This window comes from Salmo trutta, chromosome 3 (assembly GCF_901001165.1).
Source record: "Salmo trutta chromosome 3, fSalTru1.1, whole genome shotgun sequence".
NCBI classification, from domain to species: domain Eukaryota; kingdom Metazoa; phylum Chordata; class Actinopteri; order Salmoniformes; family Salmonidae; genus Salmo; species Salmo trutta.
The window spans coordinates 2,966,763-2,985,091 of NC_042959.1; the positions used below are offsets into that span (position 1 = coordinate 2,966,763).

An 18,329-nucleotide genomic window follows, 5' to 3' on the forward strand; every position below is an offset into this window, starting at 1 on the left:
GTGAGAACACCTAGCGTTAACACAGAGCTGTAGGGGCCAGTACCGATCAGTGAGAACACCTAGCGTTAACACAGAGCTGTAGGGGCCAGTACCGATCAGTGAGAACACCTAGCGTTAACTCAGAGCTGTAGGGGCCAGTACCGATCAGTGAGAACACCTAGCGTTAACACAGAGCTGTAGGGGCCAGTACCGATCAGTGAGAACACCTAGCATTAACACAGAGCTGTAGGGGCCAGTACCGATCAGTGAGAACACCTAGCATTAACACAGAGCTGTAGGGGCCAGTACCAATCAGTGAGAACACCTAGCATTAACACAGAGCTGTAGGGGCCAGTACCGATCAGTGAGAACACCTAGCGTTAACACAGAGCTGTGGGGGCCAGTACCGATCAGTGAGAACACCTAGCATTAACACAGAGCTGTAGGGGCCAGTACCGATCAGTGAGAACACCTAGCGTTAACACAGAGCTGTAGGGGCCAGTACCGATCAGTGAGAACACCTAGCGTTAACTCAAAGTGCAACAGTTAATATTATTCTATATTTTTCTCTCTGCATTGTGCGGAAGGACCCGTATGTAAGCATTTCACTGTTAGTTTGTAAACTGGTGTAAACTATGTGACAAATACAATTTGATTTTAGTTCAAATATGAATCCCAAATATGAATCCCAACAAGAACACCTAGTAGGAACTGAAGGTTAACCAGCCCTGTTAGAGATGACAACATTTAACCAGCCCTGTTAGAGGGTTAGAGATGACAACATTTAACCAGCCCTGTTAGAGAGGACAACATTTAACCAGCCCTGTTAGAGAGGACAACATTTAACCAGCCCTGTTAGAGAGGACAACATTTAACCAGCCCTGTTAGAGATGACAACATTTAACCAGCCCTGTTAGAGATGACAACATTTAACCAGCCCTGTTAGAGATGACAACATTTAACCAGCCCTGTTAGAGATGACAACATTTAACCAGCCCTGTTAGAGATGACAACATTTAACCAGCCAAAGAAACCACTAGGCTGTCATCCCTTCTTCAGGCAACGCATCAGTCAGCTTTGAATTATTCATCCACCCCCATGACAAGTCCTGTGAGTGTGTGTGTGTGTGTGTGTGTGTGTGTGTGTGTGTGTGTGTGTGTGTGTGTGTGTGTGTGTGTGTGTCATCTGAGCAGTGAACAGAACACACCCACAGCTAACCCTGAACCCTGGCAGAGAACAGACTACATGACGATAACACAGCTTGCTCTGGTACCGGTCACAAATCCCACTGCCTGCTTATTAACGTGCCATGTGTAATTTCATGACTACACACAGCAAGGTGATATGTGCTCTGAGATAGAGGGGGGAGACATCTGGTTTCTGTGGCTCCACAGGGCCCAAAGATAAGCAATCACTACGTTTACAGCTCCACAAAGCCCCCAGATTTAAAGACAAGATAGAGCAGGGCTGGGGGGGTGCAGGGCTGGGGGGGGGGGGTGCAGGGCTGGGGGGGTGCAGGGCTGGGGGGGGGTGCAGGGCTGGGTGGGTGCAGGGCTGGGTGGGTGCAGGGCTGGGTGGGTGCAGGGCTGGGGGGGGTGCAGGGCTGGGGGGGTGGTGCAGGGCTGGGTGGGTGCAGGGCTGGGTGGGTGCAGGGCTGGGTGGGTGCAGGGCTGGGGGGGGGTGCAGGGCTGGGTGGGTGCAGGGCTGGGTGGGTGCAGGGCTGGGGGGGGTGCAGGGCTGGGTGGGTGCAGGGCTGGGTGGGTGCAGGGCTGGGGGGGGTGCAGGGCTGGGGGGGGGTGCAGGGCTGGTGGGGGGTGTCAGCGGTGTTCCAGTGATGTCAGCGGTAAATAATTCCTTTGGAGATGTGAGAAGATGGTCATGCTGTGTTCTGGGAGACTGATGATGATGTCAGGAAACCTGGGCTGAGTCCCAAATGGAACTCTAGTCCCTACATTTCCTTATTTAACTAGGCAAATCAGTAGTGCACTACTTTTGACCAGGACACATAGGGAATAGGGCACTACTTTTGACCAGGACACATAGGGAATAGGGCACTACTTTTGACCAGGACACATAGGGAAAAGGGCACTACTTTTGACCAGGACACATAGGGAATAGGGCACTACTTTTGACCAGGACACATAGGGAATAGGGCACTACTTTTGATCAGGACACATAGGGAATAGGGCACTACTTTTGATCAGGACACATAGGGAATAGGGCACTACTTTTGACCAGGACACATAGGGCATTGGTGAACTAGGGAATAGGGTGTCATTTGGGACACAGCCAATGTGTAGGGCACTATATAGGGACACAGCCAAATGTGTAGGGCACTATATAGGGAAGAGGGACACAGCCAGTGGATACCGGGAGAAGAGAAAGGGCTCTGCTGTTGCCAGGGTCTGGGAACGGGAGAGACATGAGGAATGACGGCATTCCAGGAATTTACAGGAAACGTTGTGTTCCTGGCTCATACAGGGAGAGGAGGGAAGCAGAGCATTCAGACATACCATCCTACACACACTGCTGTGAACACACACACACACACACACACACACACACACACACAGTTCTGAACCAATAGCAGAGGAACAGAATCCCCATGTAACCATTCTGAACCAATAGCAGAGGGACAGAATCCCCATGTAACCATTCTGAACCAATAGCAGAGGGACAGAATCCCCATGTAACCATTCTGAACCAATAGCAGAGGGACAGAATCCCCATGTAAACATTCTGAACCAATAGCAGAGGAACAGAATCCCCATGTAACCATTCTGAACCAATAGCAGAGGAACAGAATCCCCATGTAACCATTCTGAACCAATAGCAGAGGGACAGAATCCCCATGTAACCATTCTGAACCAATAGCAGAGGAACAGAATCCCCATGTAACCATTCTGAACCAATAGCAGAGGGACAGAATCCCCATGTAACCATTCTGAACCAATAGCAGAGGGACAGAATCCCCATGTAACCATTCTGAACCAATAGCAGAGGGACAGAATCCCCATGTAACCATTCTGAACCAATAGCAGAGGAACAGAATCCCCATGTAACCATTCTGAACCAATAGCAGAGGGACAGAATCCCCATGTAAACATTCTGAACCAATAGCAGAGGGACAGAATCCCCATGTAACCATTCTGAACCAATAGCAGAGGGACAGAATCCCCATGTAACCATTCTGAACCAATAGCAGAGGGACAGAATCCCCATGTAACCATTCTGAACCAATAGCAGAGGGACAGAATCCCCATGTAACCATTCTGAACCAATAGCAGAGGGACAGAATCCCCATGTAACCATTCTGAACCAATAGCAGAGGGACAGAATCCCCATGTAACCATTCTGAACCAATAGCAGAGGAACAGAATCCCCATGTAACCATTCTGAACCAATAGCAGAGGGACAGAATCCCCATGTAACCATTCTGAACCAATAGCAGAGGGACAGAATCCCCATGTAACCATTCTGAACCAATAGCAGAGGGACAGAATCCCCATGTAACCATTCTGAACCAATAGCAGAGGAACAGAATCCCCATGTAACCATTCTGAACCAATAGCAGAGGGACAGAATCCCCATGTAACCATTCTGAACCAATAGCAGAGGGACAGAATCCCCATGTAACCATTCTGAACCAATAGCAGAGGGACAGAATCCCCATGTAACCATTCTGAACCAATAGCAGAGGGACAGAATCCCCATGTAACCATTCTGAACCAATAGCAGAGGAACAGAATCCCCATGTAACCATTCTGAACCAATAGCAGAGGGACAGAATCCCCATGTAACCATTCTGAACCAATAGCAGAGGGACAGAATCCCCATGTAACCATTCTGAACCAATAGCAGAGGGACATAATCCCCATGTAACATGTCTACAGGACAACCATCTAGAAAGACACTGATGGACCTAAAAATCAGTTGCCTGACCAAACTCAAAACACATACAGCTGTATAATCCTCCAAATAAATCAAACCTCAACGCTACCAACTACATGAGCTGTCCCACACACACACACAGAACTAGTACTATAAGTTAGTTTTAGTACTATTGCTAAAAAAAAAAATGTTTTTGCTGTGACTATAATAATTTACATGTCCTGATATTTTAAACCTTTGTGAGTGCAACACTTACTGTTCATTTCTAATAGTTTGTTGATGTTTTTGTTTCTTCTCACTTTTGTTTATCTATTTCACTTGCTTTGCTTTGGCAATGTAAACATATGTTTCCCATGCTATTAGAGACAGAGCGAGAGACAGAGAGAGAGACAGAGCGAGAGAGCGAGAGCGAGAGAGAGCGAGAGAGAGCGAGAGAGAGCGAGCGAGAGAGAGCGAGAGAGAGCGAGAGAGAGCGAGCGAGCGAGAGCGAGCGAGCGAGAGAGAGAGAGCGAGAGAGAGAGAGAGCGAGAGAGAGCGAGAGAGAGAGAGCGAGAGAGAGCGAGAGAGAGCGAGAGAGAGACAGAGCGAGAGCCGATCTCTTCAGCCTGCAGCCTCTCTCTGAAACTTTAGTCTTGCTGTCAGTAGGATTGTTCTTTATTGTGTAATCAGCTCTCTCTCTCTGGGTTGAGATGATACTTCAGGGGGCCTGGGACAGAGAGAGACACAGGCCAGACCACCCACACATCACTTCCTGGAGGTCCAGCCAGTCACAGCCTGAGGGAGAAGTCTGTCAGCCAGTCAGAGCGGCTGACTAGGGGCGACTAGACTAGGGGCCGACTAGACTAGGGGCCGACTAGACTAGGGGCCGACTAGACTAGGGGGCGACTAGACTAGGGGGCGACTAGACTAGGGAGCGACTAGACTAGGGAGCGACTAGACTAGGGAGCGACTAGACTAGGGGGCGACTAGACTAGGGGGCGACTAGACTAGGGGGCGACTAGACTAGGGGCCGACTAGACTAGGGGCCGACTAGACTAGGGGCCGACTAGACTAGGGGGCGACTAGACTAGGGGGCGACTAGACTAGGGGGCGACTAGACTAGGGGGCGACTAGACTAGGGAGCGACTAGACTAGGGAGCGACTAGACTAGGGAGGGACTAGACTAGGGGGCGACTAGACTAGGGAGCGACTAGACTAGGGGGCGACTAGACTAGGGGGCGACTAGACTAGGGGGCGACTAGACTAGGGGGCGACTAGACTAGGGGGCGACTAGACTAGGGAGCGACTAGACTAGGGAGCGACTAGACTAGGGAGCGACTAGACTAGGGAGCGACTAGACTAGGGGGCGACTAGACTAGGGGGCGACTAGACTAGGGGGCGACTAGACTAGGGGGCAACTAGACTAGGGGGCAACTAGACTAGGGGGCGACTAGACTAGGGAGCGACTAGACTAGGGGGCGACTAGACTAGGAGGCGACTAGACTAGGGGCGACTAGACTAGGGGGCGACTAGACTAGGGGGCGACTAGACTAGGGGGCGACTAGACTAGGGGGCGACTAGACTAGGGAGCGACTAGACTAGGGGGCGACTAGACTAGGGAGCGACTAGACTAGGGGGCGACTAGACTAGGGGGCGACTAGACTAGGGAGCGACTAGACTAGGGGGCGACTAGACTAGGGGGCGACTAGACTAGGGGGCGACTAGACTAGGGGGCGACTAGACTAGGGGGCGACTAGACTAGGGGGCGACTAGACTAGGGGGCGACTAGACTAGGGGGCGACTAGACTAGGGGGCGACTAGACTAGGGGGCGACTAGACTAGGGAGCGACTAGACTAGGGAGCGACTAGACTAGGGAGCGACTAGACTAGGGGGCGACTAGACTAGGGAGCGACTAGACTAGGGGGCGACTAGACTAGGGGGCGACTAGACTAGGGGGCGACTAGACTAGGGAGCGACTAGACTAGGGAGCGACTAGACTAGGCCTTTTATTACGCTACAAGTCAGTCAACAGTGTGAGACAGGGGCCTGCCAGTATGACATCAGCCAGTCTGAGCTTAAAGGAAAAGGCCTTTTGTTATTATGAAATCAGTCAGTCAACAGCGACCTACTAGTATGACTGTACTCCTGTCAGTCTACATGTCAGTACGGAAACAGCCAGGGGATATAACCTAAACAGGTGGTGTAAACCCAAGTATGACTGTACTGTCGCTTCACCTGCCTTCGTGGAACACTAATACGACAACAAGCAGTCAATAGCCCGACGGCAAAAGGCTCTGCAAACGGCTCATCAAGGTGACATGACCCTACTGAAACAGCTCACTGTGTGGAGATGGACACCTCAGTGTCATTCAGTACTTCAGAAAGCAGTCAATTATAATACCTGCAATATAAAACACACCCGAGTCCCTATCCTGTCTGATAATACCTGCAATATAAACACACCCGAGTCCCTATCCTGTCTGATAATACCTGCAGTATAAACATACCCGAGTCCCTATCCTGTCTGATAATACCTGCAATATAAACATACCCGAGTCCCTATCCTGTCTGATAATACCTGCAATATAAACATACCCGAGTCCCTATCCTGTCTGATAATACCTGCAGTATTAACATACCCGAGTCCCTATCCTGTCTGATAATACCTGCAGTATAAACACACCCGAGTCCCTATCCTGTCTGATAATACCTGCAGTATAAACACACCCGAGTCCCTATCCTGTCTGACAATACCTGCAGTATAAACATACCCGAGTCCCTATCCTGTCTGATAATACCTGCAGTATAAACACACCCGAGTCCCTATCCTGTCTGATAATACCTGCAGTATAAACACACCCGAGAACACGTGTCAGAGGTCCGAGTGTCTGCAAATTTTCGCTCCTCCCTTGTAGTTGGTCCTCGGGACACGTTTTGTTTTTTTGCCATTGCCCTACACACTGCTGATTCAAATAATCAACTAAATCATCAAGCTTTGATCATTTCAAATCAGCTGTGTAGTGTTAGGGGGGAAAATGTGTAGTGTTAGGGGGAAAAACAAAACGGTTATGTACACCTTGAGGTCCCAAGGACCAAGTTTGGGAAACACTGAGGTAAGCAGAGAACACCTGGAGCCGAACATTACCAACCCAACCAGAGCTGAATGACTGGGACAACCAGTATACCATTACCAACCCAACCAGGGCTGAATGACTGGGACAACCAGTATACCATTACCAACCCAACCAGGGCTGAATGACTGGGACAGCCAGTATACCATTACCAACCAGGGCTGAATGACTGGGACAACCAGTATACCATTACCAACCCAACCAGGGCTGAATGACTGGGACAACCAGTATACCATTACCAACCCAACCAGGGCTGAATGACTGGGACAACCAGTATACCATTACCAACCCAACCAGAGCTGAATGACTGGGACAACCAGTATACCATTACCAACCCAACCAGGGCTGAATGACTGGGACAACCAGTATACCATTACCAACCCAACCAGAGCTGAATGACTGGGACAACCAGTATACCATTACCAACCCAACCAGGGCTGAATGACTGGGACAACCAGTATACCAACCCAACCAGGGCTGAATGACTGGGACAACCAGTATACCATTACCAACCCAACCAGGGCTGAATGACTGGGACAACCAGTATACCATTACCAACCAGGGCTGAATGACTGGGACAACCAGTATACCATTACCAACCCAACCAGAGCTGAATGACTGGCACAACCAGTATACCATTACCAACCCAACCAGAGCTGAATGACTGGGACAACCAGTATACCATTACCAACCCAACCAGAGCTGAATGACTGGGACAACCAGTATACCATTACCAACCCAACCAGGGCTGAATGACTGGCACAACCAGTATACCATTACCAACCCAACCAGAGCTGAATGACTGGGACAACCAGTATACCATTACCAACCCAACCAGGGCTGAATGACTGGGACAACCAGTATACCATTACCAACCCAACCAGGGCTGAATGACTGGCACAACCATGGTAGGTATATGTGTTTTAATAAAATCAACTATATGTACTGAGCTTGTCTGATGCTTTAAGCACGCTTAAAAAAAAAATCTGACACAAAATACTCAAGAGGGAGTCAGAGATCAAGATAAGTCTTTCTGGGTATTTTTTTTTTTTTTATATATATAAAGAACTGCCCCCTGACCTCCCTCCTCCCGCTGGCCTTGGCAGATTCTGTATTACCCTTCTGAAGTTGCCCAGAAATAGGTTACACCAGGGCTAAGCAACCTTTTCCCCCATCTGGAGTGCCAATATAGCTTACCATTTCTACGTGCCACTTCTGTTTTTTTATACGCACATCTTGGTGGAACAGTTTCCTCTATAAAAGCATTTGCCTCTCAGTCAGTCATGTGGTCTTCTTTGTTTGTAGGAAAAGAAACCCAAATCCTGTTCTGTCACCGATCCAGAGGAAACATTTTGTTATGATACTAGGCTGGTACTGAGTGAGTGTGAGCGAGAGCGAGGGAAGGCAGGCGAGAAGAGAAATAGCAGGGAGAAGAGAGGTAGGAAGAGCCACAGAGTGCATATACAGACAGGCTGGTTTAACCGCTACCTTCCATCACAGACACACCAACAAACGTTGCACTTATAAGGGTTGGAAACCCTGTGTTTGGGTGTCACTCCGTTCCATTGCCAGTCGTTTATGGACTAATCAGAGAAACCATTTAGCTACGTACGCTTCATTTAGCTAAGATACAGTGACCTAACATAGTAACAAAGTTGTTCCTGGGCAAGACTAAACTAGCCACAACATGTCCTTATGAGGAGAGAGAGAGAAGTGGAGCAACTCAGTCTGATACTGTATCATACATACTGATTACATCCCAAATGGGCCCCCCTCTTCACTAGAGCCCTATGAACCCTGGTCAAAAGGAGTGCTATAGTGCACAGGGAAATAGGGTGTAATTTGGGACACACCCCACTGACACACTGTCAGAGGAATGCATGAACTGAGAGGCAACTGATCGTTTCAGAGCTGAAACATGGATTTAAATTACACTCACTCTAGCTTGCTATTCTCCTCCATAGGTTCTGAGCTGAAACATGGATTTAAATTACACTCACTCTAGCAAGCTATTCTCCTCCATAGGTTCAGAGCTGAAACATGGATTTAAATTACACTCACTCTAGCAAGCTATTCTCCTCCATAGGTTCAGAGCTGAAACATGGATTTAAAATTACACTCACTCTAGCTTGCTATTCTCCTCCATAGGTTCAGAGCTGAAACATGGATTTAAATTACACTCACTCTAGCTTGCTATTCTCCTCCATAGGTTCAGAGCTGAAACATGGATTTAAAATTACACTCACTCTAGCTTGCTATTCTCCTCCATAGGTTCAGAGCTGAAACATGGATTTAAAATTACACTCACTCTAGCTTGCTATTCTCCTCCATAGGTTCAGAGCTGAAACATGGATTTAATGCCACCCATCATATATAGCTGTTCTCTCCCCCTCCCCACAACAGGTGTCATGGTCCGACCCAGGGTTCAGGTCACACTGGGGTCAAGGAGCTTATGCTGCATTCAGATATAGCCGACTTCAAAATAGCTGCTTAGGAATTGTAGCATATGGATGAAACATATCCGGTTGTTTGACTGAGCAGAGTAGCGTGTAACCTGTATAATTTGTTATGTCCACAGGGGGATACAAAACATGGGGACACAGACACAAAGCCACAAATACAGATATAATGTAATAAGGGGCATTTTGAATACAGTGTTTGACATGACAATGAATGAAAAGGCCAGGAGGCATTCATAGAATACCAATAGGATCCCTATGGAGGCCTTATTGTGACAGGGTAGAAACCAAAGTGTTGGTCAGTGTTTCCCATGGGAGTGGGACCCTACAATCTTTGGCTACATTAAAATGGTTTCTCTTACTTCATGTAGCTAACGTTCACACTTTGCGTATTCCTCTCAGATTTAGAAGATACTGTTGCACAAACATGCTGATTTAGGCCTACACCATCACAGGTATCAGTATTAGCTAGCGACGTTTGCAACTTACTAAGAAAATACCAACTACCTGTTTGCAGACAGTAAGATACACAAACCAAGTGTAATTATAGAACGCTTGTGGATTTATATTAAGAAGCAAATTGGAAAGCTGCATCGTTGGCATCAATCAACATATTGTTGCATCTGCTGAATCGACCATGCAGACTGAAGAGTGGACGGTCAGCAGATGATCTCTGGTGGTCGAGCAACAAGGCTCGGTGAGTGACACACACACACACACACACGCACACAGCTTACCCTGGACACCGTGAGGGGCATGCTGAAGTCTTTCCCCCCCTGAAGTCTGAATCCCCATGGTGCTGGACCGTTGAGGGTTATACAGTATATACTCATGGCCTATAGAGGAGAGAAGAGAGAGGGTTATTCCTGGAATAAATAAGAGAGAGAGAGAGAGAGGACACTGAACAAAAATATAAAAACACAACATGTAAAAGTGTTGGTCCCATGTTTGATGAGCTGAAATAAATTATCCCTGAAATGTTCCATACGCACAAAAAGGTTATTTCTCACATTTTGTGCACAAATGCGTTTACATCCCTGTTAGTGAGCATTTCTCCTTTGCCAAGACGGCATATCAATAAGCTGATTAAACAGCACGATCATTACATAGGTGCACCTTGTGCTGCGGACAATAAGATGCCACTCTAAAATGTGCATTTTTATCACAACACAATGTCACAGATGTCTCAAGTTTTGAGGGAGCGTGCAATTGCCATGCTGACTGCAGGAATGTCCACCAATGTCGTTCTAGAGAATTTGGCAGTAAGTCCAACCGATCTCACAACAGCAAACCACGTGTAACCACGCCAGCCCAGGACCTCCACATCCGGCTTCTTCACCTGCGGGATCATATGAGACCATCCACCCAGACAGCTAATGAAACTGAGGAGTATTTCTGTCTGTAATAAAGCCCTTGTGGGGAAAAACCTCATTCTGATTGGCTGGGCCTGGCTCCCCATGGCAGCGCCCCTGCCCAGTCATGTGAAATCCATAGATTAGGTCCTAATGAATTTATTTCAATTGACCTACAATGAGCTAAGGTTTTAAACCCTTGCATAGAACTACATGCAAGGCCTGTTCCTCTGAGGAGAGTTGGTATGGATGGGCTTGCCTTGGCAGCAGAACACACAACACAGCAGGGACTCAGAGTTCCCTCAGCCCCAGGTCCTCACAGGTTGCATCCTATATGGCACCCTAATTCCTTTGTAGTGCACTACTTTTTGACCTGCGCCCTGTGAACAGTAGTGCACTATGTGGAGAATAGGTTACCATTTAGGACAGTGTTTCCCAAACCAGCATCTATAAACGCGTGCCGATTAGCTGAATCAGAGGTGATAGATGTGTTGGAATGATTCCACCATGTAGCTCCTTAAATGGGTCACAGTGTAGAAGATCTAACACATTCTCAGTTGTTTTCATGTCACCCAGAAAGCAACCAAACAAGGAGCCAGTTAGGACCTCTTCACACTACTTAGACTGACTGACCACACACACACACACACACACACACACACACACACACAGTCCAGGCTAGAGATACTTGTGTAGTTTAAAGCGATGGAACTACATTTTACATTTTAGTCATTTAGCAGACGCTCTTATCCAGAGCGACTTACAGTAGTGAATACATACATTTCATTTTATGCATTTTTTTTTTTTTGTACTGGCTCCCCCGTGGGAATCGAACCCACAACCCTGGCATTGCACACACCATGCTGGCGTTGCAAACACCATGCTCTACCAACTGAGCCACAGGGAAGGCCAAATCTCATTTTTTTTTTAAAGAGATGTCTCCCACACTTCCTCCTGAGGGAGTCATCTACACCACATAGCCCCTCTGAGTGGTAAAGTGTAAAGATAACAGCTCTCCCAGACCACGTCCCTGCAAAAAAATTACCTTCATTCTCTGTTTGCCAGATTGCATTAAAATCAAGTGTGCAAACATGGCTTAGATGAGAAGCTCCTGTATAGTTTGAATTTCTATCCTTATTTTGTTTGTCTCTATACTATGGTATTTACGGTATGATAAATAGCTGAACTCAGGAGGTGAGGGAGGAATGTAATACCAGCCACATCACATCCAAGGACTGTAAAACAGAGAGAGTTACAAATCCGAAGTTGGAGACAGACCCGACAAGACATATTTTATTCATGTAAATCCACCCTTAGGTCACGACCCTTTAAACCAGGGTCACAAAAGGAAGGAATGTGCCATGACCCACCAGTGGGCTCTAACACAACTAACTCAAAATGTTTCAAGACGCTGCTGTGCAAAGCGATGGAATATCTACCCATGGAATCCTACAGGAAGAGAGTGCAAGGTCTGACTGGAGTTACTTATTACAGAAAACTAGAAGACTATTTTCTACAAATATCTCATTAAAGTCTAACGCTAGGCTAAACTGCATTAGATGACTAAAATGTATTTTCTATTTTCTACAAATATCTCATTAAAACGTTAGAACAGGAGCTACCCATACGGAAGAGCTCAAGTCTGGACTTCAGACTGGGAGCCCTGGGTCATATATTCAAGGAAAACAGAAGAAAGACTGAAACGGAGTGTCTACATCAATTCTTGACCAATAAGAAATTACTGTTTTCGGGGGGGGGGGGGGGGGGGGGGGTTTCTTTGCAAAAAAAATTTTTTGCTACGTTGTGCACTAATAAATACAACCCAGAGTCACATCCACCTCTGGTCTGAATGACATACTGACAGTCAGACATACAGTGTTCAGAGAACAGCGGAGGGACATTGCTTTTACATTCAGGTGACCCCAAACAGACTTACAGTACCAGTCAAAAGTTGACACACCTACTCATTAAAGGGTTTTTCTTATTTATTTTTTTGTACTATTTTCTACATTGTACAATACTTGTGAAGACGTCAAAACTATGAAATAACACATATGGAATTAGGTAGTAACCAAACAAAAAAGTGCAAACAACTCAAAATATATTTTAGGTTCTTCAAAAGTAGCCACCCTTTGCCTTGATGAGAGCTTTGTACACTCTTGGCATTCTCTCAACCAGCTTCATGATAAATGCTTTTCCAACAGTCTTGAAGGAGTTCCCACATATGCTGAGCACTTGTTGGCTGCTTTTCCTTCACTCTGCGGTCCAACTCATCCCAAACCATCTCAATTGGGTTGAGGTTGGGTGATTGTGGAGGTCAGGTCATCTGATGCAGCACTCCATCACTCTCCTTCTTGGTCAAATAGCCCTTACACACCCTGGAGGTGTGTTTTGGGTCATTGTCCTGTTGAAAAAAAACACATGATAGTCCCACTAAGCCCAAACCAGATGGGATGACGTATCGCTGCAGAATGCTGTGGTAGCCATGCTGGTTATGTGTGCCTTGAATTCTAAATAAATCACAGACTGTGTCACCAGCAAAGCACCCCCACACCATCACACCTCCTCCTCCATGCTTCACAGTGGGAACCACACATGTAGAGATCCTCCGTTCAAAGATAAACCAAAGACACGGCGGTTGGAACCAAACATTTCAAATTTGGACTCAGACTAAAAAGGACAGATTTCAACCGGTCTAATGTCCATTGCTCGTGTTTCTTGGCCCAAGCAAGTCTTCTTCTTGTTGGTGTCCTTCAGTAGTGGTTTCTTTGCAGTATTTTGACCATGAAGGCCTGATTCACACAGTCTCCTCTGAACAGTTGATGTTGAGATGCTTCTGTTACTTGAACTCTGTGCAGCATTTATTTGGGCTACAATTTCTGAGGCTGGTAACTCTAATGAACATATCCTCTGCAGCAGAGGTAACTCTGGGTCTTCCTTTCCTGTGGCGGTCCTCATGAGAGCCAGTTTCAACATAGAGCTTAATGGTTTTTGTGAAGAAACTTTCAAAGTTCTTGACATTTTCCAGATTTAAGACATGAAGGTCAGTCAAGTAATGATGGACTATCATTTCTCTTTGCTTATTTGAGCTGTTCTTGCCATAAAATGGACTTGGTCTTTTACAAAATAGGTCTATCTACTGTATACCAACCCTACCTTGTCACAACACAAATGATTGTCACAACACAAACGCATTAAGGAAATAAATTCCCAAAATTCACTTTTAACAAGGCACACCTATTAATTGAAATGCATTCCAGGTAACTACCTTGTGAAACTGGTTGAGAGAATGTCAAGAATGTGGAAAGCTGTCAAGGCAAAGTGGCTACTTTGCAGAATCACAAATATAAAATATAATTTGATTTGTTTACCACTTTTTTGGTTACTACGTGATTCCATATGTTATTTCATAGTATTTAATATTGTCGCTATTATTCTACAATGTAGAAAATAGTAAAAATAAATTAAACCCTGGAATGAGTAGGTGTGTCCAAACTTTTGACTGGTACTGTATACAGAGCGGCTTACAGTGAGTACATTTAACTAACGTAAGTCAAGTCACAGCAATAAAGCTACATGAATGGCATACTATGTATAGACCACAAACTAGGCTAAATCTGTCCATTGTTATGTCCTTATTATAAACTAAGAAAAAACAAATTAATATGTAGGCCTAGTACAATTCTGTCACATGACATCCAGGAAACAAACAGAGGGAAGGTAGCCTAGTGGTTAGAGCGTTGGGCTAGTAACCGAAAAGGTTGCAAGATTGAATTCCCGAGCTGACAAGGTAGAAAATCTGTCGTTCTGCCCCTGAAAAAGGCAGTTAACCTACTGTTCCTAGGCCGTCATTGAAAATGAGAATTTGTTCTTAACGGACTTGCCTAGTTAAATAAAGGTAAAATAAATTTAAATAAAAAGGGACACTTCTAGAGACTGTATTTACGCTGTCCACTTTTATTCCACATACTAACCAAAAGTTAGTCTGTCCGCAAACAAATACCCTTCAAATCCATAGAAGTTGTATAATTGCCTTCGTTGTTAAAATGTATCTGTCAAAGTAATACAGGTTTAATTACATTGATACAGCGTATTTCCTTCGCTCACAGCCAGCACAACACATAACCCATGTCATTTTAAGAACCAAGGACAACCTGAGACCTAAGGCCATGACACTTAATGCTCTTGCCAAATTAGTTACAAGCCTAATGATAACCTCAACCCCCCCACCCCACCCCCACCCCCCATAACTCTCTCCTCCAAGGTATCCAAAACCTCACCACGACACAGAGCTACCTGCAATGCAAACATACCTTGTCCTGATGAGGCCCTCCTGGTAACCCAAAGCTGGCAGAAAGCTACAGAAGTGCTAGAGTACTGAAGCAGGATGGGCTGACTCTCTCCCTCCCCCAGTGACACAGCTAGGCAGACAGGCAAGCCCCCCCACACTCCTCTCCTCAGAGAGCTATATAAGGAATGTAAAACTACACCAAACTATTTCAGCCCTACACCCGCATGAGTCACGGAGAAGGGGGGCAGCAACGAGCAGAAGGAGCAGGAGAGGAACATTGACTACCCATATTATCTGGCACCGACTTTGCACATAAAAGCCAAAAGATATTTAGAACGAGAGGAATGGCAAAGGAAGAGAAGAGCAGAAGATAAATGAAGACCAGTAAGGAACACATTCCTTCCAGAAGTACATTATAACCTTAACCAAACCAGCAATTAGAATATAGGACATCAAAAAGAGAGACAGACCTGGTTTGACTTTTTTCTATACGCAGTGAAAAAGTTACTTTGATTTATGTTTAAAACTAAATCCAAAGTATTGATAAGGTGTCGGCTACATGTACTAAAAACAAGTCAACCCCAACGAGCTTCTGCTATTAGAAAATGCTATCTGCCCTCTGAACTAGCTCCTGGTAGTGTGTTTATACAGACGTCAGCAAGCATAGCTCTCCACAGCCTAGTATCCTACAGATCTAAATAGATGTAACATCTAGACTGATGGAACGTGTGAAAGGTCACACGAAAAATAAAAATAAAATAAAAAAAGGGATGGTAACAAATTTGAGAATCCTGTCACTGGGCCTTCAGTATTTCCTTCAAGACCAGAGACACACTTTCAAAGTTTAGAAGAGCAGCCAGATGTCAACGCCCAGAAAAAGCAGGTTCAGGAGGTCCTGTAAATAAATACTGAAATACCCTCTTTAGCTAAATGAGACTTGATCATATACTGAAATACCCTCTTTAGCTAAATGAGACTTGATCATATACTGAAATACCCTCTTTAGCTAAATGAGACTTGATCATATACTGAAATACCCTCTTTAGCTAAATGAGACTTGATCATATACTGAAATACCCTCTTTAGCTAAATGAGACTTGATCATATACTGAAATACCCTCTTTAGCTAAATGAGACTTGATCATATACTGAAATACCCTCTTTAGCTAAATGAGACTTGATCATATACTGAAATACCCTCTTTAGCTAAATGAGACTTGATCATATACTGAAATACCCTCTTTAGCTAAATGAGACTTGATCATATACTGAAATACCCTCTTTAGCTAAATGAGACTTGTTCATATACTGAAATACCCTCTTTGGCTAAATGGAGACTTGTTCATATACTGAAATACCCTCTTTAGCTAAATGGAGACATGTTTATGTAGCCCACACTCCAGAATCAAAATTAAAAGTTTGTTTTTTATTCTATTCAACTCAAACTAAGCTTCAATTGCAAATTACACTGAGTATTCAACACATTAAGAAGTACTCTTTCCATGAGAGACTGACCAGGTGAAAGCTATGATCCCTTATTGATGTCACTGGTTAAATCCACTTAAAAATCAGTGTAGATGAAGGGGAGGAGACGACTTAAAAGTCCTTCTTTAACCTTAGAGACAACTGAGACATGGATTGTGTATATGTACCGTTCAGAGGGTGAATGGGCAAGACAACACATTTAAGTGCCTTTTGAACGGGGGTATGGTAGTAGGTGCCAGACGCACCGGTTTGTGTCGAGAACTGCAACGATGCTGTTTTTTTTAATGCTCAACAGTTTCACGTGTGCATCAAGAACGGTACTTCACCCAAAGGACATCCAGCCAACTTGACAACTGTGGGAAGCATTGGAGGGGGTACAAGGTGTTCCTATTGGAGGGGGGTACAAGGTGTTCCTATTGGAGGGGGGTACAAGGTGTTCCTATTGGAGGGGGGTACAAGGTGTTCCTATTGGACGGGGGTACAAGGTGTTCCTATTGGACGGGGGTACAAGGTGTTCCTATTGGACGGGGGTACAAGGTGTTCCCATTGGAGGGGGTACAAGGTGTTCCTAATGTCTGGTATACTCTGTGTATATCCATGGGAATGCTGGTGGAATGCCGATGTGAAATGGCTAGCTAGTTAGCGGTGGTGAGCGCTAATAGCGTTTCAAATCGGTGACGTCACTCGCTCTGAGACCTTGAAGTAGTTGTTCCCCTTGCTCTGCAAGGGCCGCGGCTTTTGTGGAGTGATGGGTAACGGTGCTTCGAGGGTCCCTGGTTTCGAGCCCAGGTAGGGGCGAGGAGAGGGACGGAATCTACACTGTTACTTTCTCCATGTGTCAAAATGAAAATACTCAGAGGTTAACCCAGTAGTTTACCGTAACAGCCACTGGCAACAAAGACATGAAAGTGTTGCCTTGCATACAGACAGAGTGATAACAATTGGCATGCGGACTGCAGTAATGTCCACCAAAGCTTTGAATTTTCATTTCTCTACCATAAGCCACCTCCAACGTTGTTTTAAAGAATTTGGCAGTACATTGAACTGGCCTCACAACCTCAGACCACGTGTAACAACGCCAGCCCAGGACCTCCACATCCAGCTTCTTCACCTGCGGGATCGTCTGAGGGTTGGGCAGAGGAGTATTTCTGTCTGTAATAAAGCCCCTTTTCTGGGTAAAAACTCCTGAATTGGCTGGGCCTGCCTCCCCAGCAAGTTTGCTTGGCTCCCAAGTTGGTGGGCCTATACCCCCCTCCCAGGTCCACCCACGGCTGCGCCCCTGCCCAGTCATGTGAAATCCATAGATTAGACTCTAAAATGTACTTATTTCAATTGACTGATTTCCTTATATGAACTGTAATGCAGGAAAATCTTTTAAATTGTTGCATGTTGAGTTTATATTTTTATTCAGTATAAATGTAAGTGTTGTAACCCCCCCAAAAAAACTATATTTGGCCAACACTAAATTATGGAACGAGGGCTGATCAATAAATTGGTGGTATTAAAACATAGAAAGTGATATCCATAATTTTACATTATCGCTCTACTAACATGGATAGGATACCATGTAACTCCAACACCATACATACAGTATCTTGTAAAAAACGAAGGAAACTGTTAAACACAACTTTTGAACAAGACCATGTGTTGTAATATATACAATATATTGGTCTTGAATATTGTGGAATGCGATAAGAAAGGACTGCAAGATCAAGACAGGCCCGATCAAGACAAGACCCACTTCGAGGTCTAGACCGCTTT

General features: G+C 45.6%; 1 protein-coding gene across 3 annotated transcripts in view; it reads right to left on the bottom strand.

The window, feature by feature from the left end:
* The window catches only part of pdlim7 (PDZ and LIM domain 7), a 58,083-nt gene that overhangs the window by 39,135 nt on the left and 619 nt on the right, over nt 1-18,329 (bottom strand). For 2 of the 3 annotated variants that reach the window (XM_029720276.1, XM_029720280.1), the window contains exon 2: nt 10,178-10,276. In XM_029720276.1, the coding sequence (XP_029576136.1) occupies nt 10,178-10,276 (99 nt within the window). Of the gene's footprint in view, nt 1-10,177; nt 10,277-15,105; nt 15,233-18,329 lie in introns of those variants that run through there. The other variant, XM_029720284.1, reaches the window with a different exon arrangement.